The sequence below is a fragment of the Convolutriloba macropyga genome, chromosome 7 (genome assembly GCF_964194025.1).
Source record: "Convolutriloba macropyga chromosome 7, txConMacr16.3, whole genome shotgun sequence".
NCBI classification, from domain to species: Eukaryota; Metazoa; Xenacoelomorpha; order Acoela; family Convolutidae; genus Convolutriloba; species Convolutriloba macropyga.
This window is the reverse complement of record NC_134474.1, coordinates 43921918-43948490: the sequence shown is the minus strand read 5'-3', so window position 1 is coordinate 43948490 and position 26573 is coordinate 43921918. Positions and strand designations below refer to the sequence as shown.

General features: G+C 35.5%; 2 protein-coding genes and 2 non-coding genes across 4 annotated transcripts in view; 3 read left to right on the top strand and 1 right to left on the bottom strand.

Annotated features, from left to right (window-relative positions):
- The window catches only part of LOC142342900 (peptidyl-prolyl cis-trans isomerase NIMA-interacting 1-like), a 389227-nt gene that overhangs the window by 50265 nt on the left and 312389 nt on the right, over nt 1-26573 (top strand). The gene's annotated exons all lie outside the window — the stretch shown is intronic.
- LOC142342901 (dynein axonemal heavy chain 2-like) overlaps nt 1-26573 on the bottom strand; it is a 270510-nt gene that overhangs the window by 221934 nt on the left and 22003 nt on the right. The window contains exons 8-20 of the mRNA XM_075394558.1: nt 20925-21076; nt 20212-20319; nt 17198-17374; nt 16823-16981; nt 11661-11843; nt 10488-10726; nt 9565-9868; nt 7934-8170; nt 7008-7151; nt 6166-6388; nt 4616-4763; nt 2260-2460; nt 44-200 (exon numbers count right to left, since the gene is read on the bottom strand). Coding sequence (XP_075250673.1) covers nt 44-200; nt 2260-2460; nt 4616-4763; nt 6166-6388; nt 7008-7151; nt 7934-8170; nt 9565-9868; nt 10488-10726; nt 11661-11843; nt 16823-16981; nt 17198-17374; nt 20212-20319; nt 20925-21076 — 2432 coding nt within the window. The remainder of the gene's footprint in view (nt 1-43; nt 201-2259; nt 2461-4615; nt 4764-6165; nt 6389-7007; nt 7152-7933; nt 8171-9564; nt 9869-10487; nt 10727-11660; nt 11844-16822; nt 16982-17197; nt 17375-20211; nt 20320-20924; nt 21077-26573) is intronic.
- On the top strand, nt 5956-6027 carry Trnaq-uug (transfer RNA glutamine (anticodon UUG)). Its single transcript has one exon. It is a non-coding gene; the product is annotated as a tRNA-Gln (tRNA).
- On the top strand, nt 24915-24987 carry Trnav-aac (transfer RNA valine (anticodon AAC)). Its single transcript has one exon. It is a non-coding gene; the product is annotated as a tRNA-Val (tRNA).

Genomic DNA, 26573 nt, shown 5'->3' with positions numbered 1-26573 from the left:
TATGAGCCTTAGTTAAACTGATAATAGAAAAATTACGAATTACCTCATCTGGTATTGGAACTTCGTTTTTGTCCAATATAGCAAATTGGTCCTGAATCGGTGAAATCATTCCTTCAATCGTATCTCTCTCGCTCTGCAGCTGTTCGTGCAACTTGATGGCCTCTCCAAGGGCTTCCAAGTCTGCAGGGTCCTGTCGAAGTCTACAAAGAAAGCGCTTATTTATCATTATTGCCTCGAGGTTAAAGATCGGTTAGTTTAGAGAACCATAAGTTTCTGAGATCTATCATCTATCTCGTTGATAACTGTACAACAAAATTACAACTGTACAACCCATTACATTTCGTGTAAATATTATACCACAAGGGAGCCATAATTTCGTAGGGTTGGCACAAACGGAAAAGATCCCAATTTTCTATTTAAATCATGGATTCAGACGAGTTCAAATTGCCATATTTTCGAGCTGATATAAGAAATTGGACACAGCTTAAAAGGTTGGCGTATAAAAACTCTCATTGAGAACAGATGTGAAACAGGTGGAACTGGCAATCCCGTAAATGATACCTACCAAGGGGATGTAGCTCAGATGGTAGAGCGCTCGCTTAGCATGCGAGAGGTACAGGGATCGAGGCCCCTCATCTCCATTTTCCATTTCTGAATCGTTTTGTCTGAATGTTCCATCTTCTTGGAATCGTTTTGTCGAATCGAACAGAATGAGGACCTGTTACTATCGTTGCGTTATATGCCGAAAAACCTAACACGAGCCTACGGAACTGCGAAAGAAATATACATATATGTACTGTTAATGCCGACTTAATCACCTCAAAGTGTAGTGATTTCTTCAACTTCGTCAAGTATTCAATGCAACTATTTTTGAAAAATTATCGTCAGCGTCCGCGATTTAAGTTTAATCTGACAATAATACTTAAAAGTTTGAATATGTATTATTGGACAGATCTTAGCAACACAATAATGATTTTCGGACACAGTTACAACAAAAACTTTGTCGAATTTTTAAGAATCGTTGATAATTTTTTTGTTCTTTTTCACAGATGTTGTCCAGTTTTCATCTGTTTGTCCTTTATCTACCAAGCAAGTTTTCTGTTAGTCTGTACGTCTGCTATCGTGTAGAACTCGACAGGGAGCAGTAGAATTGAGGACGTTCTTATTGAAATACTGCAACTATCATACTTTTTGAGAAATTTGTTTTTCCTTTTGTTTACGTCTTAACAGATTAAAAAAGATTCTATGTAGTCGATACCTATGAACGGTTTTCCATTCCTTGAAAGACAGAAAATTTGCACTTTAATTTATTTTCGTAATTTTGGGTCCTATTTTGTATTGGAGAATTGTTTTCATGTTTTGCTCCTAATGATCAAAAACGCGATGTAATAGGTTTTGGTTTTCCTTGGTTTTGGTTAGAAAATGCTTTCGCTGAGAATGTTAAAAAGAATGTCTCTTTTTCAGTTACTAGTTCTTTGTCCCCAATTCTGGAGTTGTGGCTTTGATGTCACGAACGTTGCAAAAGAGAAAAAATTGTGAAGTTTCAGAGAGAAAATTCATGTTCAGTTGTGGTTTTCCAATGGTTTTAATGAGTTAGGCACTATTTGTCGTCAAAAATAGTGCATTTTATAGTTCTGCCGTATTTGTTTTTAATATTGTCCTCTCGTAATGTCAAAAACAGGTCTTAAGTTGAATTAAGTTCCTTGAAAACAGTGTTATTTACATTCTAATTAGGAGGCTCTTGTGAAACTCTTTAGGTTCTATTCTGTTACACTACGCAATGTTTGTTATGATGTCCCACTTTGGGGGTCAGAAACAAAATTAGATGCTCTCTTAAATGTTCAAAAATTCATGTAAACTTTAGAACTTGCCCTATTTCTTCTTCTATTTGTATTGTGTTAATTATGTATTGTACGCTGGACGGGCTTTGTAATGACACTACTCACAACCCTCTACGATGAATATATCGATCGGCCAAAATTGACTGAGCAAAAAAAAGAAAAAACCCATTTGAGTATATATATTTCCTCCCCCACTAAAAAGGGTCGGAACAATAAATCCACTTAACAATCGTAAAATAAAACCACTGTTAACAGTGCCACTGCTACCTGTTAACAAATCACTGTGATGAAAATCATAGGCATCTTACCACCAGCAAGGACCTTTTGCAAATTTTGCCATCTCGTAGCCATTTTCGCACACTCTTGTCAGAAGAAGTGCGGAGGACTTCAACTGGGACATTTTATTTTTTGCTCTTACTTTTCGCAGTGTTGCTCGAAGAATTCGGTGAGATTGTTGAGTTTTTCGGTGGCGATCTCTTTGAGGAGAGTGGTGAATTTCTCCTGCCAGAGTTTGCAGTGTTCCTGGATGCTCCTCTTGAGCTGGCTGCTGTCCAACATGATGAAGCTAATGTTGGTGATTGTGTCCTCTTTCTGCGCAGAGTGTGACACTTCGTTGTACCTGAAGAAAATAGATTGCATAAGCAATCAATTCATATCTTAACATGAAGTCCAAAATAACTGACCAATTAGTCTTGAACAACGGTAGGGGGCTCAATTCTATTCAAGACTAAGTTGCTCTGGGAGAGGTGGCTTGCAGTGGGAACAAAGACTCAAAATCTAAATGACATTATTAGAGGTGTTTATAGGCCACAATTAAAATTTCAAGTAATCAAAGCCAATTTTGGCTCAATTTTCAGTTGACGTTTAGAACGAAACATGATGAAGCAAACTCAATTAATCAAGGACGTAACAGTCAATCGAAAAGTCAAAAAGGTCAAGAGAAAATTTTGCATTAAAACCAATAACAAGGCCTAAAACAAATGCTGCAATTTTCGTTGGAAAACAAATAAAAAGCCCCTAATATGACGAGCTAAAAACTGACAACTGAAAACTTGGCCAAAATTCAAAAAGATGCAAAAAACAAGAGCCACTGAAGCCATATTTTTCCGTCAGTTATGTACGAATGATTTATTGAAATTTCTCGAGAATATTTACTGATGACCTGATTGCACTAGCTAACAGACAAGGAAAACAATTTTTTGGCAAACTTTGAGGGCAAAAAATATAGTCAACAAAAGGTCCAGTTATAACAAACCCAGCTTTCCAGTGATCGATCTCGAAGAATACGAGAAGGCAAAACATAATTTGACAATGCTGCGCCACAAAACTTCAAGATAGCTCAAAACCAAAAACTAAATTCATTATAAACTAATCAAAAGCTTATCGAAACAAAGCAAATATAGGTATGCAATACACAACAAGAACGCTATCAATGCCTAATTTTCCTAGAAATTTAGAAATTAATATTTCTACCGGTACAAATCTTCCGACTGACTGTGAATGACTTTCTAAAGATAAGCAAATGATAAATAGAACAGCAAAGAAGCATAGCTCATTAATGAAGTTGTAGCATTAGAGGTTCAATTTGACCAATGCAGAAAAAAAAGATTTACTTGGGTGCAAATTAACCTCGGGAATGTGGGTTGTAGAGTAATTAAAGTTCATTAAAACTAAATGTCGCTACTAGAGGTTATCATGGATCACAATTAAGGTATTTTGACCAAAAACAACAAATAATAATTCACTCAGATATCGATTGACTAAACGTCATTAGTCTTCAATTAAACACCAATGGAAATTAGCTGAATTCAGGGCAAAAATGGACAAAAATAATTTGCGCAAACTTCAAGAAGACATAGAACGAATTCACTATAACTTCAGAGTGAGTCCGAGAAAACTCATCGCAAAACCTCAGGCCCAAAGTTGTGGGAGAAAAATGTGAAACCAGCGACGAAAGTCGAAAGAATAGCAAAAGCTGACGAAATATTAAAACAACAAAAAACTAATTATATTTTTCACTTCATGATCCAAATCACAATATAAGCAGGTTATCCAGCTTCAAGTTTTCTATAAGTTTAGCTTAGAGAAGCAATTTAATCTATTTCGATCAGCCTTTCTTTTGTGTACCCGATCATGAAACATTTTTTAACATTCAACAATTTTTATAAGAATAATAATAAGATATAATAACATTTATAAGATAATAAAAATAAGAACAAAAACAACGTCAAAAAAATTGCTCTCAAAAGGCGGACGGGGCTCGATTCTTTTATTGGAGTACACTCAACTCGGGATTAATTAAGTTAATTAAGGGCATTTAAATGACAATACAGACCCTTATTAAGATTTTAAGCAAAAAAATAAAGCAACCAAATTGTCACTGTTGTGGTGACTTTTAATAGTTAATTGTCGCCAATTGAGTTAAGCTGATTAAAACTGTGATTAATTAAGAGCAATTTAGCAATTTTAGACATGTAACGTCAGGATGCAAAAATTAATTGAGCAGTCAACAACGGAAAAGTAGACAATAGTTGCTTCTAACTTCATTTGAGAGCAATTAATAACTTCAGATAATTCCAAAATTACGACAATTGACTCTTTGAATAATTGAAGCGCTCGGAATAGCATCAAATAAGAACAGGAAACTGTAAATTAGGGCGAAAAATTAACAAAGCAATACCAAACTTTATCAAAACGCCTTACTTATGCAAACAAGTCTACAAGGTATCATTGCACCTCTTTAACTACATAGAAAGAACAAAAAAAGATGTGACCTTGCGATATCTCCATCGAAGGAGGCGACAGACGGATTGAGTCTCTGATATCTCTTGATGAACATGTCCTTCTTGATCTCCCAGATCTCCCTGTAGCCATCCCACCTCACAAGGTAGTCGTGGATGTCAACCGAGTTCTTGTTCATACCTGCAATAAATTGGATTGGAAATGTTTCCATACCACTCTGAACATAATTTTTGGTTCCATAAGAGCCTTATTTTGGTTCCATAAACACCTTTATCTTCGAACTTCTCAAAGAAAGGGAAATATTTTTTATGGAAATTAGAACGCTCCAATGTTAAATTCAACAACTTAAAATTCAAACAATGATTTATATATCAAAAACGTTGTGAGTCCACCAGTAAATATCTCCGAGAAAGGAACCCACGTTGAAAGAGCAGGATCTGTTATACATGTTCATAAATGTGCCAAGATAGTAGCAACAATAACTAAGCTTCCTTTTTGCACAGAAGGCGTTCCTATGTTAATAGAGGGTCAGAACATTTGTTCTATTAGATATATACCCAAATGTTGTCAAATTAGAAGACGGCAGTTTTCAACAAAAAGGAGAAGCGCTATATAAATAAAAATATATAAATGTAAGTGATCAAAAACTACATACAAATTGTGAGCCTCTAAATGACATCTTTGTATAGATAATGGTGGCCTTTATAAAGATATTTGCACCACAAAAAAGGGGACAAATTATCAACTAAAAAATTAAATTGAAAATTGCCGTTATTCTTGTTCTTCATCAGTACCTTAATCACCACCAGTTACAGAGCACGTTCCATTAAATAGTAAATCATTATGTAAAAATATGGCACGTGCGTCTGGGGGTTGTAAATAGTATGCACCCACTAAGCTGGGGGGGGGGGGGCACAGACGGAAAAGATCCTCGAATTTGATCAATCAATCTCACAACCCCATAGTAAATGTTTTAAATCTTTGCTTAAAATACTTTTCCGGTTCTTCGTGACTTTCACCTTCTCAGACACTTGTGATTATCAATTATAAATGGTTACATTGAAGAGAGGTAGGGAGAAAGGAGAGCTATAAAAACATCTTAAGCCAGTCAAATCTTTACGTGGACAGGTTAAAATGTTCCGATGATATTCGGTCAAAAAGGGCTACAAAAATCTCGCGAGTCTTCAGTCTTGACTTCAACACCAATTTCAAATTCCTGAGTGCTAGCGATAATGTACCAAGCGCTTAAAATATGTATCTATTGTGATCTATTATGGATTAAAACACTCATAATTTCATTTGAGGGTAAAGTTCATGAGGGTTTTGTGAAATTCATGAGAGCATTCATTTTCTGCTTTGAACGTCACTGCAAGGTCCCATGGTGTAATGGTTAGCACCTTGGACTTTGAATCCAAAGATCCGAGTTCAAATCTCGGTGGGACCTCCTTTCTTAATCTTTACATTTGAGTGTCTACTTTCGTAGATTGCCATGTCTGTACAAGCAATACAGTCAATAGATGAACCAATAAATTAAGATCAACATCAATAAAATCAAATCAACTATATATAACAGTTCTCTTACCCTCAGCAATGACCTTTTGCAACTTTTTAATCTCGTTGTCATTTTCGAACACTTCTGTCAGAGGAGGTTTTGAGGACTTGAATTTGGACAGCACGTCCGGCAGTCGAGGAGTGCTATGTAGCTTGGAGATCAGCTGAGGTCCAATGCTGTTCACAATGCTGTGTAGCTTCTTCAGAGTTGGGTCAAACTCTATTCTCTGATCATCTTCCAGCACAAGCTTGACCTAGACGAGCACACACATTGTGTTATTTGACCAAGTACTGTTCAATTTTAAAATCCTACAATCTGATTGCTGAATTTACTACTTCAGATTTATTAATTTAAATACATTTAATCAAATATGTGCTTCAAAACGGCAATGGATACATTAGACGAAACATGTTTGTCTTAACTGTTGCGGAACTATGGTACAACAATAGTAGCTTTGATTTGTTTTTCATCTGCTTGTTTATTTGCAACAAACTTTCCAACAACTGTTTCGCCCTAGTCACATCCCTCAAGCCTAGTGAGCACTTGCTGTATAAAATTACACATTTTACAAATGGGGGTCAAAAACGACATAGGAGCCAAAACCTAAAACATTCCGTTTTTAATTTGTTCAGCAGACAATATGGACTATTCAAAACTATTCTTAAAACGAAACGCTTTCAAAATATGAACTAACTTGTAGGAGCCTATCACTTAACAATGCCCTGAAAATCTGAATCCAAGACCAAAAATATGGAGCAAAGTTACACGAATTTACACGAAATAAAGGAGCATTAAAACTTTGTAAAAAGCAATTAAACCTCCTTATTCTGCAAAAAAAACTAGGTTTCATAGGAATAATGTGTGATAATAACCTTGAAGAGCGGATTGGGCGGTGTCTTTCCATCTCCGTTGATGGCCTTGGACAACTCCTGGAGACTCCACTTGATGTTGAGTCTGAATGCCTCCTCAACCATCCGGTCCATCTTGTCAGTATAGTTGAAGAACCCAGTCTGGACCTGAAAAGATGACATGGCACGTGAATAAAGTCACTGATTGTGTTCAAGTATTAATATCAATAGTAATGTGTATATGGGCACCCCCAGAACAACGCGTTATGTGTATTGTATATAATTCATGTATCGTATTTTTTATAGTAATTTTAGTCCATTTTTATAAATCACTATTTTTATGTAAATTTTAGGATATTTTTAAGTAAATTTTTGACTCATAACGCATTGTTCTGGGGTGCCCATATACACATTACTATCAATATGTTTACATACTGAATTTAGCGTATAAGTGTTTCATTGTCAAACAAATGGTAAGGACTAGGTGAAAGAAAATGAAAGCATCAATTTAATCTGCTTCGTCAAATGTTACTCCGTGATTGGTTATTGGCAACTCAGTTATTGGAAAAGATACCCAGCCTACAAAAATAGTATTTGTTCTTCTGTGAGATAAAAACCTTCAATTTATGGAAGCCATCTTAGCAAACTGAAACTTAGCGACTAATATTTCACTAAGGGCATTTTTCTCAAGACAGTAAAATTCATCCTAAGGAAAGTTCTACAAAGGATCAAAACAATTATTTTTTTGAATCTTGAAAAGTAGTTATCTGAAATAACAATTTTGTGGCTTCAAATAATCTGGTTTCATGACATTTTAGTGGTTTAATGACAATTTAGTGGTTTCATGACATCGTCATGACGATTTTTAAAATAAATTTCTCCCCATTCGTTTTCAAAGCGACGCTTAAAAATGCAGTTGAACAGAAATAAGGATCCACAAAATGACTCACATCAGGGCCGTCCCGCCTGAAGAACTCGTTAGTCTTGAGAAGGAAGTTGACAATCTCACTCCTCTCGGCATTGAGCATGGCTGCAACCTTCTTCTGATGAGCAGCCTGTTCCTCCTCGAACTCCAGGTTGGAGTAGATGTCTTTCCGGATCACCACCATCAGCATCTCGCTTATCTTCTTGCATGAGGCACTCACGTTCATGTTGTTGAACTTGTACTCGTCAACTACATTCTGGATCTGAACACACAAAGGGTGTTTCGTTTTTTGTCCTCTTTGCCCTTTTTCTTTTAAAAACTTTAGTTTTTAACTACATGTGAACAACAACAAACTAATTCTTGTTTCTGCGCAAATAACGGTTTGCATAGCCTAATAAGACGTGGGATTAGCCATTACAATTTATCAATAAAAGTAATTAACTAATATGTGTAAAAATATCAATTATGACAGGTCATAATCCACTGGGTTAAAAATTTTCTGTCTTCCTTCAAGAGGAAGTCTCTTCCGGAAAGCAAATAAAAACGCAATAAATTAAAGGAAATTTTGGCCCATAGTAGCCCGAAAATTATTTGGCCGCCCATTTTGGATTAAAATTCAAAAACATACCCGGCAGATTGCCAGAAAATAGCCGCCGTTGATTCCAATAAGCATGATTGGGATTGAAAGAGTAGATATTGAAAAAAAAAGATTTTTGTACAAAAACATTTTTTAAGTCCGATTTATTTTGATGGCATTTCGTAGTTGAACATAACGTACTTCTGTTTCTTAGAGAGAGACTACAGGGGCTACTATCAATACCAATAAGCATTAGAGATGGTAACTAAGACTTATAGGAACGACGTTCAAATAGCGGGCATCTAAAATAGGGCTTTATGGGTTTATCCCGTTTCTACTTCTGACTTCAATTTTTTTATACTGACTCTGTTCATTTTGAATTGCTTTGCTGAGCAACTGATGTTCAAATCACTTCTAGCAGAATGAGAGAAGAGAGAAGCTAGCCTAGAGAAGTCAAAAAGATATCACGCAAAATGTTGAAAAAGCGGCAAAATTAGGTAAAGCTAAACATTTTTTCATTCGACGAAGTAAAAAAACATAGCAGGACAAGTCCTGACGTACAATTCAAAAAATTTTCATTGACTAAACAGAAAACTAGACCAAGAACGGACTATGAATGGATTGGAAAAAGCATTTAGAAAAAAAAATCGATCCAAAAATCGAAAAAAACCGTAAAAATCAAAGTGAAATTGCCGCAAGTTAACAAAAAAACCACTAGCTAGAAAGCGAATTTTTGTTCAAACACCGTTTTCTCACTCTACTTTAAATTTAGAGCAAAAAAATTTCACGCCGCAAAAACCACTCGCTTTTTCGTTTCAGTTCCTGTTTCGGCGTGACCAAAATCACTACTCCAATTTGACTTCAAAAATCATGAAAATGTGTGAACAGATCATAAAAAAAAAGACAGCACCCCAATGCAATTCAAATTCTTTGAATTGTAAAAAAAATAGGAGCGCTATAATAGCCGGCTGAGATGAGGGCGGCTATTAATAATCTAATTAAATCTCGGCTGTTTGCCTGTCGTAAACGTAAATGATCAGCAGCGGAGGTGGACATATTAATCATATGCGCAAAGTTACCTGCGCAATATTTTTCCTGCACTCGTTAATAAAGAACTCGGAAACGCCTTTTGTGACCCACATCAATTTAGTCAATCCGGGGTGCAACTTTTTGTCTAAGAACCGGATCCTCTCTTTGAACAGAGCCCTCTCCTCAGCGGTCAAAGCTGCCACTACTCTGTTGTAGTCCAGAACCACAAACAGGACTTGTTCACGTAACTTCATCAGTTCATCTCTCTTTTGGTATACTTCTCCAGCGTAATGAGGCACTTCGAACATGAGGCGATGCCAGTAATGAACTTCTACGAACAGTTTTTGTAGGAACCTAAGAAAATTAATCGATCACTGGGAAACAATGGCATAGTTCCGATTATTTATTGAAAAAAATTACAGCAGTATTATTATAAACATGGGTAATATTGTCTTCATTAGTCTCCTCATCGATATGAGTTACTGCATATTAATGAATTACTTTGGTTTTGAAGGTTACATGATAATTTACCCAATTTCATTTTACACAATGTCATTATACCAAACCTGCCATTTTACCCAATGTCATTATACCCAATGCTTTTTGATGTTTTCGTACAATTATCCGGTGTTCGGTTGTGATAGTTTCATATCAATTTCCAGGGGCCATTTTATGGTAAATAGTCGTTGTTGTAACTTTAACAATAGGGTAAAACAAAGTTGGCATTGGGTAAATGGAATTGGGCAAATGGAATGCTGTCAGAATCACTTTTGAGTACCTCTTGAACACAATTCTTGCACAATTCAAACTGCTCAATTCCAACTGCAGATTTCATACATAAATGCAGCCGCAAAATGTTCCAGAAATGATCAAAAAAGCCGGCAAGATAATTAATAAAAATTCTCTAATTGTTTTGAAACTCAGCGATAATTTACTTTGACTTAGAAATGTTATCCGAACCACTTTTTCGTACCTGTCGAAGTTGACCTCAATCATGCCGTGTTTGTCATGAGACCTAATCATGAGAGGCTGTTCCAATCTCTTATGTGCATCATTCTTGCTGCCTTTTCCAATTTCTTTCTCAGCCAGCATTTGCCACTCTGTGAAATGTTTTCTAACTGTGTCGTCCAAGTTGCTAGTCAGCTGCAAGTAGGTCTGCTTCGCTTCTTCGAACACCGGAGTTTCGTTCACAAAAAAGGCTGCCTCGATCACCTGAAAAGATTTTTTTATTGTCGTTAATAATACAGATTACTTAATAGACGCAAAAAAATAAGGGTTTGCTTTGCCGCATAATCAGATGAACAAAAAGGAGCCGAATATGAAACCAAATTATCTATAAAAAATTGGCACTATTTAAAAATGATCATATCTGGTGCTCGGTTGCACGAGAAAATACCCAATGCCAAAATACTCAATGTGCCAAAATACCAAGGCCATTATATTTTGGGTATTTTGTCATTGTGTATTTTGTCCTGACACCCTGCTGCTCTATACATCCTACCTGTTACAAAAATCTGGACGTGGAAACCATTGGACGTGCGAATTCCAGCATTTTTAAGGTCCGTCAAAATATTCTTTTCAAAAACAATTGCTGTTAAGCGTACTTTGTGTTAGTTTGAGGTGGGGCATTCGATAGTGTTACAGGGTTGAACTAATGTGCGGATGTTAAGTTTCATCGAAACATTTATTTAAATACTAGCAACAAGTCCTTTTTGACCAAAGAAAGATGCCTATAATAGCGTTTAAAGCTATCAAAACAGTTAGCAATGATGATGTAGGAAAGATCTCAGGTCATCAAACAGTTTCTAACAACAACGTTGCAAAGCAAAATGCTAGTGATTGTGGTAAAAATCAAAAACTCCGTGACCTCAAAAACAATGAAAGTGAAAATATAATTTCTGTACTTATAAACGACCAACCAAATGTTTCATGCTCTGAAAGATATACAAATGTTACTAGATATATACAAAAACAAGCAGCGCATCTTGTATACTTTAACCTAAACAATCTCTGAAGAAACAGGCAAACTAAGTCCTCCAATTTTCGGGTTAAACTCAGATCATGGCTAACGACTCAGAATTTCTAAAAGGTTCACAACAATGGTTCCCAAAAATCCTATTGGGAAAGGTAGGAGAAACTGGATGACCTTGAAGTTGTTGTCGAGACGTCTCTTGAGAGCCCTGATCCAGTGTGCCTGTCCAGAGTACTTGGGGTACTGGAGGGACAGGTAGGGCCTCTTGTTGTTAAGCTCCTTCTTCACTTTGTTCATCTCCTCACAGAACATCTGCACCACCTCCACCACCTTCTTGTCCAGGGTACGCTTGATCGTCTGAAGAAATTATCAATTTCCCAAATCAGCAAAATTACAGATGTCAATTGTTAAGCAACTCGAGTGACAAACGATTTTGACTTAAACTTATGAATTAATCATAAAGTCACTAGAAACAAATAAGGCATAATCAACCATATTAGGGAAAAGGATACATTAAAGCTAGTGACACACGACAATATATTGAGAATTAAAAAACAAGGGGGATTGGCATCAGCAGTGCTTCACAGAGAAGTTTTCCAACCTACTAAGCCAACCAATTTAATAGCCACCATCGGTAACCCAAAATGGCTGGTATTTGGGCGCCATCTCTTTTACGTCCCGAGAGTTTTTAGATCAATCTACCGAACAAAAGTTGCTATAAATAAGAACACGAAGAAATGGGTTAATATTAATTTTTATAAAAAACTAAATTAATTGCATTTTGACTCGATTTTTTTTTAATTTTCAGCCTTTATCTCTTGTTCTTGTGCTTTCAAGATTTGTTTTCTAGTATTTGCATCTCAATGCATCTTTATATCGACAATTTCTATGTGTTTTATTACGATGAGGAGAGTTGAATGTTGAGCTTGTTTTCAACGCAATAAATGAACTTTATAAGAGTTTTTTCGCTGTTTTGTTTTTTGTTTCGTAGTTGAAGTTGTTTTGCAATGTGGCACACTAAGACAATTGGAAAAGAAATGCTCTTAATTCGTGTTTTTTCTTTTCATATTCTCTTTTAATCCTTTTGACTTCAAGTGGGTCAATCATGGCTACTTTCCGGCACCTTAATTGTTGTCTATCTTCCATAAGTTATGCGGTAAAATCTTTCTATAAATCGCCTGATTAAAAACATTTGAATCAAACAAAAACTTGAAAAGAAAACAACTTTTGCAATTTTATCAATGAAAATTATGTTTACCCCGTCTCTTTGTTTTGTCTTTTTCAATTAAGCTAGCTTATCACATCAATTTTGGTGGATTGATCACATTCACAATAATTCCAGTCTTAGAAAAAAATCTGTACTACAAAAAGCGTGAAAAGATCAAACGCAAGAAATTTGAAAACTTTAAACCTCATTTTCCTTCGAGAAAGAAAAAATTTAAAAAGTCTTGCGACAGATAATCTGAGCACGATACAAAGAAGCTAAGGCACTGATAATAATCGATAATTTTTCATCATAATAATCTTTAGTTGTTCTTTGGTAAAACACGGCATGTTATTTTACTGAAATTTCGCAAGAAAAATTGACGAGGAGCTTAGATTATGACAGCCGATGACGTTGGCTATTTTCTCAAAACTCTGCACCGTTTTATGAGTGGTCACTATAAAGTTTTCGTTGGTCGAGCATCAACTGATTGCGGCATCAATTTTGCTGTGAAATCTCTTAATCGAACGAAAACAAACAATAAATGGAAAAAAATTGTCCAAAATTGAAAAATTGATTGAAAACGTTTGAAATGTCTTTATGAACAGAGCTAAAATTGATATAAAATGTTAATTTCCGGAAAATAACTGGAAACTTCTTTGCAACAATTGATTCTGATTTTCAAGGACTTTCGAATGATACCACTTTTGTAGCTGTCCATAAAAGATTGACCCAACAAAAAGCCAGGATAGCATAAAATCCTAACTCGCCAAATAAATTTGGAGGCTGGAACAATCATGTAGCTTAGAGCATTTACAAATTAGTGTACATTATAAGAGCCCAATAATATGATCCAGTAATAGAATTATGGCTTTCATTTATCTTCTCCAAATTCTGCAGAGAAATACTTTGTAATTGTTCCGACCCCACTTGTGGGGGGAGGAACTATATACTCAAATGGGTTTTTTTGTTCAGTCAATTTTGGCTGATCGATATAATCATCTAAGAGAGTTGTGAGTGGAATCATTAAAAAGCTCATCCAGCGTAGAATTCAAAATTAAAAAGATTTTTTTAATTTTGTGTTTTTCGAAGAGTTATCTAGGTTTAAAGTTTTGAGTGAACACGCGATATTTGCATGATTTTGTTCATTTTTAGCAAAATTTTTGTTCAAATTAAGGCCTTTCTATAAAAATACTATTTCAAAACTACATTTCACGCTACAAACTGAAGCAATTTTGTGTTACCAATAGATCGATAAAAAGGCTAGTTCTGGTCTCTTGAGGAAGTTTACTATCAAAAAAATGTCTTGAGGAAATTACTATCAAAAAAGAATTCAATTTGAGAGCTGTTTTTTATAGAAAAATTTCCTATTTATTATTGTTTTTTTAATCACTTAGAGAATAGTCTATTATCATATCGAGGTTTTATAAAGGTCAAACCTATTAAATTAATAGTCAACTGATACACAATGAACAAAATATTCGTTTTCAAGGAATCACTCATGTTTTTTTTGTCTTCGAATCTGTGTTTTCGAAAATTTTAATGAAAATTTGATTTTCTTTTAAGATTTCGCTTATTTTTGGTAGTCCTATGGCATAGACTCGCTAAATAAAAGTGCAACCGACTTCCTATTGTTCAATAGGTAAACCTATATAGTGCTTTGAGTGGACAACTAATGGCTGCTAAGACTTTAAAATCAATTTTTCGAATTTTTTTTTGAACTTTTAATCGATATTAGACTTATTTTCATGAACAGTTGGCCAGTCTCAGCAATGACAGGACCATCTTCCTTTTTAATGCAACCAAAATTAATCTGGTAGGTGGTTTTATCTGATAACTATTAATTTTAGGACTTCGATACCACGAGTTTCAATTCTGATTTTTTTTGTAATTTTGATTTCTTTTGAAATAATTTCCATTATCCTAAATTTGATTATTCCCATTGGCTTAGAAAAAACGGCCAATGGATCAGAGATAAAGTTTTCAGAGTAAAGATTATGGTTTAATTGGCATCGACACTTTCTTCTGGAAAATTTGGCTGAATATTTGTTGGTTTTTGCCTGTATTTGTCGTTGTCTTCATAATCATAGGACTTATTATGATGTCTTACTGATATTATATTGATGAAAAACATCCCACTTTTCCCATCGAGGCTTAAGGTAGCCTATTTGTGGATTTCCTTGAAAGCTCTTGAATTTAGTTGCTGTTAAGACTTCAAAAATAATTTTTGGATTTTTTTTGGACATTACCCAAACTTAAACTTTTTCCGAGAACTGTAAGTTAATCTCAGTGATAAAATGACCTCTTTCTTTGCAACTGCATCTAAAACGAATCTGGTTAGCAGTTTTATCTTCTATTGGTTTTATGAAATCGATGCCACGAGTTCGCTTAATTTTTTTAAAAAAGTTTTCGGATATATTTTTTTGTAATTTTGATTACTCTTCACTTCTTATAACCGTATTCTAATATTGATAATTCCCGGTGGCTTAGAAAAAATTTTCAATTGATCATAGATCAAGTTCGCAGAGCAAAGTTTATGATTCAAATGGCTACGACACTTTCTTACTCTTTTCTACTGAAATTTTTGGGTTTTGCCTGCTTTTTTTGTTGTTTTCATAATCAAAAGACTTATTGTGATGTCTTTTTGATGACTTCCGAATGACAAACATCCTTGTGTTACTATCGGGGATTAATGACTTCCGCTGAGAGCTCTTGAATTGAGTGGCTGTTAATACTTTTTAAAAAAATTTTTGAATTTTTTTAAACGCTAACCTTTATTAAACCTACTTCCATAATATGCAAGTAAATATCAGTAATGACCAAACCCATTTCCTTTTTATTGCATACAAAAATATTCTGGTAAGCGGTTTTAACTATTAATTATTGGTTTTGTGACTTCGATGCCACAAGTTTTCGTAATTTCAAAAAAAATGTCGGATTTTGGTTCCTTTTGACATCTTATCTCATTATCCCATTATTAATTGTTCCCATTGGCTTAGAGAAGACGTCCAATGGATCATAGATAAAGTTTTCAGAGAAACGCTTATGGTTTCAATGGCTTAAAAACTTTCTTCTTTTACTTCTCTAATAAATTTCTGGTTTTTAAATGTATTTGCTATTGTTTTCATAATCATAAGACTTATTGTGATGTCCCGTTGATTACTTATGATTGAAAAACATCATTTCTTTCTGATTGAGGTATAACTTAGCGTACTTTTTGACTTCCGTTGAAAGCCATTGAATTTAATGGCGTTGATGTAACTGGTTTTCTCAAAAATTTCGTGGTTTTATTATGTTTCTTTATACTTTTGAAGTCATGTTGTAAAGAAAAGAACAAGGCCATTGCTACTAAAAAGAAAATGAAAAAAGAAAATTTTTTACCAAAACTCTTTTATTGGGTTTGACACTTTTCTCGCTCAACTTTTTGTGAAATTTTCTGAAATTCTTCATGTAGTCGTCAAATGCTGACTAGTCTCATAGGCTTCTAAGTAAGGATTAAATGAAAGATGCTACTCAATGCAGTCAGTTTATAGCGAATAGTATTAAAGTTTATGATATTGTTCGTTTTCAAATACTTTTTATACTTTTCGGTTTTTGTTCTTTTCGTCAACTGTAATTTATTCTCATCACTGAGAGGTTCCATCCAATTCACTGTAATAAAAACCATTTTTCCATTGATATCATGTCATAACTGATGTTTTGTTTGTTAGACAATCTGCGTTTTCATATAAGTTTTGTGAGTGGTCAATATTTGTATTTCTTTTTTTCTTCTTTTAGCACATTCGCTAAAAAATTTATGTTTTTGCTTATTTTGTCGTTTGTTTTTTTTATCGTAGTCTTTCTAATGGCCGATCTTCTGAGCGGTGTAATGAGGCGTGGTGTTATGTATTTCAAGTAGTAGTTCGGCTGTGTAACGATTTTTTTAAACTTAAAAATCTATTTTTAATTATCTCATCATTAGGTTGACAATTATGTCAAAAAAGTAGATGAGCTCGGGTCGGAACATCATGTGCGAACGGACATTAACGAGCATCCTTGTTTACATTTCCACGGAAAAACTAGCAGGAGGATTTTAAAAAATGTACAGCTTAAATATGGATTAAGATTTTAAACTCAATTTTAACAAACTGACCTCTCGAGTGGATAAGTGTCTGAATATGTCAAGCAGATCCACACCTTGCTCCACAGTTCTGACTGACTCGAAGGCAGAGCTAATCGTGTTCTGCATCATCACCTCAAGATCTTTCACTCCATTGCGGAATTTGTTGTAGTCGTCATGCCACGAAGTAGCCTAAAACACAACAGCAGAATATACAAAATGAACCAATATATTTCTCTTTAAAGCAACAGAACACTTGCAAACTGTCATGCAATCATTATGTTCAGTATCCTACAATTTTGCGAATTGAGCAACTCTGATGAAGTCGACAAATTTTACACATTAAGGGTAGAGTATTATATATACCCAAAACTTTTTTTGCTATTGAACCAATTGAAGATTTGACACCTTGACATCGAGGATGGTGTGTTTGATATCCTTGAGGATGACTAGATTCCTTCTGAAGGTGTGCTCTATCTCCTGCAGGGATCGCACCACATCTGGACCCCTCTGTCCAGGAAAGATTGGCATTTTGGTCTGCTGGCCATCCTCGTATCTCGCAAAGTGCATCTGGCACTCGCACACCTAAAATAAAAACATCGAAGCTTTTAACCATTTGAAACACTCAACATAGCTATAATTAATTGATTCCTCAACTCAACTGAAGAAACACAAAAAAGAAAGAAGAGAACATGAAACACATCACCAGCGACATTTTGATACACCTAGATTTATTTTAAAAAACATAAAAGCGCAAATTAAAGAACGCTTTTGGTGTGCTAGGGTAACAGAATATCAGTGCAATCACATTGGAGACAAAAACTTTCGAAACTTTCCTTTCGCTTGAAAGCGCAGAGGCAAAAAACTCCTCAAACAGACAGATTTCTTCCGTCTACACCCTAAGGGCCCTTTTTAGTACTTGACACAGATCGTAAATGTTTATTCTTAGTATTACAGATACTTCGCGAAGTTGGCTTGAATCTGCGCCACATAGACTAGAAATTAATGAATATCGAGAAGATGAGCGTACTTACAAGACAGAATGATGAATTACATCGACAAGCTATTTCAATTTTGTAGCAAAAACACATCCAGATCAGTTTCTGCACTCATATTCAAAACAATAAAAGCATGGCTGGGTAAACCCAGAACGGTTTAAACCCCAAAATTTTGCCTACGGTATATTTTATTTTTTTTCCAATTTAGAAGCAATTTAGGCATGACAAAGCACTATAAATTTTATAGTTGCCAAGTGATTAGACTACCATCTCTTTTAGAGCCATTAGATTGATAAGTTAACAATTTAATCCAAAGATTTAACAAAAATTAACATTTTCCTCAAAAAAGTTAAAAATTACAACGTCGGAAACGGTGACAACCAATTGTTGAAAAATGAAATGAACAGCCCACAGGCAGGTGGATTAAAAATTCGTGTGAAAATAATTCCATCAAAAGATTTAAAAACTGAAGAGCAAAATTTGTACATTTTTCTGCTTTCTGGTATTGGTTTTGCTTTGTAAGATAAAGTTTTATATCTAAATTCACAGGTTCACTGACCCAAAACGTTGGGGTTAGGGGGTTCAAGCGAGATGAGGGGTAGGGTTGCGAAGGCTAGGTGAGAGGCGCTTCAAATCGACAGTTGGATGAGGGTGAATAATGGGAGTATTGAGGGGGGATAACGAAGGATAACTTTTAAGACTCAGAACCGCCCTTCAAACTATGAAATCGCCTCCTCCAAACAGTTTTTGAGAATAGCATTAATAGAGTATAGTAAAACTTAGGGCTCTAAGAGCACTCAATGCCCTCCGGGCGGTACCTCTTTATCCCAATTTCTACGACGAAAACTCGAATGAGTCAGAAACAAAATCGGTCAAGCGAAAAACAGCATAAAAAGACCACAGGACTAATAAACTTGCTACAAACTTCATTTGACAGCAATTAAATACTCGCAATGTTTTAGCTGTCTCCCAATGAAAAAATCTTTAGTCTCCTTATCTTAACCAAATAAAAACTCCGGAAAGATGAATAATTTCAAGCAAGAGCTTAGGTGTGCTTGGTAACAACAACTCCAGAGTTGGCACAAACTACGACCTAGATAATTCACATCCGGAGAAATTTAAATGTGATGGGAATTAAAGTGAGCAATTGTCTCTAAGAATGTATCAGAGCAATTGTCTCTAGGAAAAAAGTAAATCTTCGGATGGAGCCTTAAAGACGTAGCTCAACAGCACATCAAAAATCTTATAACATTCAATATTCTCTGTGTCAGTGCTCTTAACACAACCTAAGAACATCGCATTTCGATAAGCGACAGAAAAGCGCAGAAACTCAGGCAAGAAGATTATCTCACTTTAGCCGGCTCATCTTTTTGTGATCGAAAGTATTATTCATTATAATCGGATTTAAATGAAAATTATTTTTAGGCACAAATTTTTTCGTAATTAAATCCAAATGTTTTTTCTGTCATTAAGATCAACCCCTGAACACGCATTTTTACGCAGTGAGCCTAAGTTTGATAGAAGTTGGAAAATCTTTAAAGTTTCTTTCAACTTTTTACAACAGTTTGAGGGAAACCCCATCTTTTAAAATCCTCAGATCTTCGCTGTACAAAGGAAATTCACAAAACCCTTGTAAAAACATTACACTCTGCTGCGGCTTTGAAATAATGCCACTAATAGCGTTCTCCGATGAATTTTCTTCCAAATTGAAATGTAAATTCAAATTTTCTAATAATAACAAAAAGTTTGCTAAACGAATTACATTTAAAGAATCATTTTTATAAGCATATGAATAGTTTGGTCCTTTTACCACTAATAGAAATACTTTCTCACAACCTTGTACTTGTCCTGCTATTGAAATACGTTCATCGAATTTCGCTGTTTAATTTCTCCCTAATGTATTTTTTGTTTTTTTTTCTTTACGTATTGGTCAACTGTTTCACTTTCTTGAGCGGTTGAAATTGAGACAAGAAAAAACAAGGCCAAGCAGGCATATGGTTCATGGTTTTTTCTCTAGTACCCCCCCCCCCGCCCCGCCCCCTCCCCCTTCTCATCTAAAAAAAGGAGACAAAGGCTCACATCCTGCTTTTTTAATTTGAAACTATCAACAAAATCTGTAGCAAATTTTAGAATTATGACATTAAACATGTTAGAGCACACAGTCTTGAAACAATTTAAAAGCACAAGTCGCGGTTTAAATGACATAAAAATTTACCAGAGAAAAACACAACCCGCAGACTTTGGATTTGAGTACAATTGCAATGAAAAGTTTAACAGAAACATTATCTAAAAATATCACTACAAATATCTTCACTTTGAATCATAGAACTGAGGTAGCCCGGCCTGGATTATATCAAAAAGGTGGTTGCTAAAGTTGATACAAAGACTAAATCTGACAAGACCTCTCAGAATACTCTCTCTTACCTCGATGAGATCTCGACATCTCTGAATGAATGCCTCGATCTGGGCAAACACACTCGTCTTGTCCAGAACCCACTCCTGCCCCGTTATCGTTTGATGAGCTTTAGAAATCTACAAAAACACTACAAATAGTTGAGTACAAAATTATGTTAATATCATGTTAATATTAATTATGTTAATATCATAAAATTAAAAAACAAATCAGGCAATTAATTTGAAGATAAAAAAGTTGATTGACAAAATTGCAAGAAAAATACGATGAGAAATTAATCAAAGGCTCAGATGGAAGACAGAGATAGAAACATAATCTTACAATTCGATTGACACCAGAATGCACTTCGCTTTTCTGTGAAACAAATGAAATTGGAATCTGTTCAATTCTCTTCCGTGAACAAAACATTTTTTACACACCTCTATGCGGAAACTGACGAAAGAGTTAGAAAATATTATGCAAGATTGAATAGCATTTTAAGAGTCGAGATAAGCTATTACAAAAGCAATTATTTTACAATAATGGGTTGTATAAATAGTCAATATAGAAGAACTTTAGCTAGTCATGGAAGGTAGTCGTGAACTGCTTTGCTGATCCGTCCTATAATATCACATCTGAGTTTACAAGTCTCCTCCAATTGCCATGAAAAAAAGGCGGCCATATTTTTGTTCGCGTGCAGCATATTTTTCTTTAATTTCAGGGTGCAACATCGAGTTCAACTGACCCGTTCATATGTCTCCTTCCACTTCGAGCAGCAGTCGATGGCCTCGTTGAGAGTCTTAGTGCAGGTGACACAGTAACCATCAAAGATCTTGTCCAAGTGGATCTCTTTGCTGCATCGCAGGATGATCTCATTGCTCAGCTTACGAAGAAGACCTGAACAAGAGACGTTTTTTTCAAAAATACAGCGCCAAATAAAATTTAAACTATAAAGGTTTCAAAGAGAAAAAACGATTACAAGTTCCAAACGCAGACGTCATCAGGCCACCAGAGTGGTTTATTGATGGTCAAGGTTGGATTTGAAACAACAAAAAAAGCTACTATATCCTAATTGCAGATAATTTCTTTGAATTGTTTGCTATTCCCAACACACAAATTTGTTTTACAAAAACGTACAAATTCAAAATGAATCTGATGTTATGGTCTATTGTACTCAAAATCAGATTGGTTTCAGATCTCATAATAAATATGGTACCTAGATAACGGTCTCGTTGCCGGATCTAAGGGAAAAGTAACCAAACCCTAATAAATGCACTCCAGAAAGAAGCCTGTTATGAGAAGAGATAAATGCCAGCTTGGGCCAACATCGGAAATGCCCGGAACCGATCAAGTGGAATGAAGCTCATCTAGTGGTTTCGAAATTTTAGGTGCACCAGTAATAACACAAAACATTGCTGCCTTATGTCTGAAAAACGTATTAAAAACGTATTAAATATGTTCCGTTGAAGCTTGATAATTTGAATTATTTGGATGACCCAAATTTGGGCAAAAACCAAAAATAGACTCAATTTACCGAAGTTTACAAAATAAGTCCTCCTGAGGAGATGCCCTAATAAGTAAGAATATTGTAAAAGCCTCGATGCCTGCCACCTTAAATGTAATTACAAATTTGATTAACCGGTCAATGAACGAAGGCCTTTTTCCAGATAGCCTGATAACAGCTGAGACATTCTGTTTTTTAAAGATGGAGGAAAACTGTAGGAAAATAACTATCGCCCACTTTCACTACTCATAATTTGGAGCTAAACTTTTGAGAAAGACACTTTTAATAGAGTATACGGCTATTTCGAAAAACTAGTAATTCTCTCAAGGTATCAATTTGGTTTTTGAGACACGCATAGCATCATTGATGCACTCGTAGAACTCACCGAAAACATTCGTCATTCTGGTAAACAGAACGCTGTCAATTCGTTCTTTTTGGATTTGAAGGAAACTTTGGATACTATAAATTATAAACCACTGCCGAAAAAAACTTGAAAGATATGGTATCAGGGGTAGGGTAAATGCTTAAAGTGACTTGAATCGTATTTAAAAATAGGAAACAAGGAGTTTTTTAAACAATGGATCATCTAATTGGGAAATTTCAAACTGCAGGGTTCCAAAAAGTTTGATTCTGGGTCCTCCACTCTTTTCAATTTATATTAACGATCTCCCTCAATATTGTAATCTTAATGTCCTGCTGTTTGCTGATGACACTAATATTACATCACTAGGAAACAGCCGTGCTGAAATCAGTCTCGAACTTGCGAAAAAAAACAACTGGTTGAAATCAAATTAGCTGGTACTTAATCTTGACAAGACTATCTTAATCGAAAGGCAGGTTGCTGGTTCCAAAAAAGATGCAAGTGAATATCTGTTTGATGATCAAGTTGCCCAACGCACCCTATCTGCAAGTATATTGGTGTGAGAATTGATGCAAAACTTTTGTTTATCAGCCATAATGAGCATGTAAGGAAAAAATTAAGCAAGCAATGAAGAACTGTATCAAAAATGAGACATTTTGTTCCTAGATCACATCTTATAAAATATGATTCGAGCAACGTAATTCCGATTATTCAATACGGTCTTTTTGTATATGGTCACTGCAGCTACTCTTCTTTACTACCATTCATTATGCTGCAGAAAAAAAAGTGTTAAAGTTTATATCCTTCCGACGAAAATCATACAGTTGCATGTACTTGTTTCTTAAAAATGGATTTCTCTCAGTCTACGCACTACATATTTACGAGCTACCCAAATTTGTCCTTAAATCTGTTTGCAATTTTCATTCTGAGGGTTATTGTAACGAAATGTTTCAGGTTAATAATAAAAAGGAGCAATACGAGGCAATGCCAGCTAAGATTACTCGATATACGTAGCTGCAAGAGAAAACTTGAAAAATTTTCTATCAAATATCGTGCTGCTAAACTGCATAATAAGCTCAGGGAATTAAATCTTCTACCTGGAAACGTAGAAAAAAGTACAGGTGATGAACTAAAAAATATATACAATAAGTTAAAGGATTCTTATCTTATTAATAACCAAGAGCTAGTGAATTATATGTTTGAAGGGTAAAAAAATTGAAAAACATTGAAACGTTTCTGAGTTAAATATTGGGTTTGCTGCAATAGAGAAGCAGCAGGATTCCGTGCGAGTTCTCTTGTGTCATGGTAAATATCTAATATTTGTAGATATTCAATCATGTCCAAGAAATTAATTCTTTTTTAGATCAAATTTTGGATTAGCCACAAGCTAATTTGGTTAGGCTCAAGCTGGCTTTCCCATAAGCCTTTCTGGTTTAGGTGTAAGACCGTCTCATGAGCAATTTAAGGTCATCTGGGTCTTAGTAATAGCATCAAGTGACCTGGTTACTGAAATCGCAAGAGGCCTGAAATCGCATGGATGGAGAAACATGTAATGACCTCTTCCACAGCCTCGATTATTATCACTTACTGTATTCAGCGAGAAAATCAAGAAACTCTTAATAAGCAAAAAACAATGATTTGAGAACGACTCACACTTTACCAATAGAAAAATGAGACTCCAGTCATTAAGATTGACTCATTCGGGCGCTCTGTTGGGTTTTGATAGATTGGCTCAGTCCTTGTCTGCTATAATCAATCGCAGATCAGCTACAATCCTACTGTCCCGTGCCCCATAATTAGCATTGGATGCATGGAACTACTACACTCCATAGAAAAAAAACACGCTCAACTAAAAGGGAGCCCTTGGTTGTTTCAATCGGACCCAATGAGAGAGGAAAACTCATAACGCACGTTAGTCTCAGCCACTAAGTGGGAAGCAATCTCATTTTTCAATCTCGCCCATTGAGAAAGCAGATTTTATAAAACAAAATGGTCTCAAACTGTATCGAATTCAGTAAAGAACATTTCTTTCACGAACTTAAATGAGAGGAAAGTATGCCACTAAATGGCGAAAAAAGCTAATGTTAACTATGACCAAAAACTATTTATCAATTTACTTCGTTAAAAAAAAACGTTGAAAACTGCACTGTCCAAAAAACGTTGCCACAAAAGATCTTCATTGTACAAGAATAGTACATTGAAAAATGGGAAGCAAAATAGATCCAAAAACTATATCACCCACGCTCAACTGGGAACCTTCTGCGTGTACAGGTGAGTATACCTTGGTACCTAATTCATTGCTGACATATATTTTTTCTCAAATTTTATTAACTGATTTTCTATTTCTTCCATAATGTCACAAAAAATTGTAAAGAATTTATCTGATTCCGTTTACATGTCCATAAAATTTTTGTTTATATCCTAAGGTTTGTGAACAAACCGACACTTGCTTTGGGATGGATTATGTTTTCGCATGGTCTATAAGTGAGAAGAATTTATACCCACCGTATTAAGGAAGATACGTCAATTATTGATGGTAATTTCTGCCGATGTAATTTGGTATAGAATTCTAAAAACTATACTAACGTTCCAACTAAAGCTACATGCATTCCGAGTCGTCCAAATTGTCTAAGCTGTAAGACGAAAAGTGTACTTAGTAGTAATAAGGGCAATTGATAGATTGGAACGTGAGTGCAATCACATATCTTGGGTGTCCTTGCAAGATAGGCTGCATAATGGCTAGTCAAGAACTTTTGGAATCAGTTGCGATGATATTGGTAATATTTTCGCAATACGTTCAGATATCGGTGAGACATTCGGGTTCAAGTCTTTCACGCTACCTATCCAACATAAGACCACTCCACACTCAAGGTGCCATTGTGTAGCGGTAATCACATCTGCCTAACACGCAGAAGGTCCCCAGTTCGAGCCTGGGTGGCATCAACTTTTCGCAAACAATTCACAAAGAAACTTCCAAAACAAAAAAAAATGCTCACATTTATTGCATTTTGTACTATTTTTTAGACATCACATAGTTATTTATAATTTAAAAGCTTGGTCTTGAAACAGACGACGCGGCCAACTTAGTCATCCCTCGTTTCCTCAAACAGACCAGGGGACAACACAACAGGCTTCCAAAAAAAAACAATTAAAAAGCGGACAAACAAACATTTCACAAAGAAACAAAAGGATGAAAGAGAAACTTAACTACAAGTTTGCAAGAAACCTCAGACTCATGTGATTAGAAATCCAATTTCCAGAACAGACATGAAAAGAACGTAAATCCTGTGAAAATTTTCAGCGCAAAAGGTGATATGCAATCGCAGGCAGTTTGAACAACGTCGAAACACTCCCAAGCATACTTTCAATCTCAGCTGTCGACAGAGCAACTCTACGGAGCATAACACCCGTATCACAACAACTGGTGTACAATTGACATCAAGATTAGAAGACGTGTTAAAGGTTGAGTGAATAATATTAATAAAAATATTTGCTATGACATCATGACTTGTGGAATGCTCTTCGCCCAGGAACATCATGGGCGGAACCTTTTGGTAGCGTGTTCGCTTTCATTAGTAAAGAAAAAACCTCATTTGCGTTTAAAAACTTGGCGTTGTGCAAAAACAGCGCCGATGTCTGGGATGTCTGCGATCATGTTGACCTCTCATTCAAATTGATTGATAACTTGCACCCTCTCCTTGCGTCTCCTAGCAATTTCTAAATTGCTTTGGCCATATACAGTTAGTGAGCTGTTAAAGAGAGGCAAACTACGTCCACGCTTTTGCTTCTTACCTAAACAACTCAATAAACAATTCCCAATGCTCGCCTGCCAGTATGACCGAAATGAAGGATCGAATGCGCAGTGTTCATTGCAAGCTCAAAACACGAATACTCATTAAATTTTTCTTTTCAACATTTTTCAAAGCAAGTGGACAGAATACGAGGAGATCTGACGAATCAATGTCAGAAGCTTCAACACGACATGAATAGGAATCGTTTATTGCCATCAGAAGACCACTATGACAACCCAAAGCCGGATCATTTCTGGCAAAAATGGTAACGCTGAAACCCGTAGAAATGTTAGAGAGCTGTGTATAGACTTGTCAAGCCAAGTTTCCACCAAACCAATAATTTCTATCCCCTTGGGGAAACAAGCTCAGCAACTATAATTTCACTATCAAATGATGTGGGGGGTGTTGTGGGGGGATGGGTGTCAACCTCAAAGAACAGCCCTTCACACCATAAGTCTCAAAAACAGTTTTTATGAATCGCATACTTAGAGAATAGTGAGGGGAAAGGCTCTAGCTGGGCGCTGCCTGTTTATACCGTTTTGAGGACGAAAAGTCAAATGGGTCAGACGAAAATTCGGTCAAGCGAAAAATCGCATAAAAAGACCAACAGGACTAATATAATTGCTACAAACTTCGTTTTAGAGCAATTAATTAAACCAACAACTGGTCTCTTGCAACTTGGTTTTCCCTATGTAGGGATATTTTCATTTAATTCAAGTCCGCTAATGGATATCAACA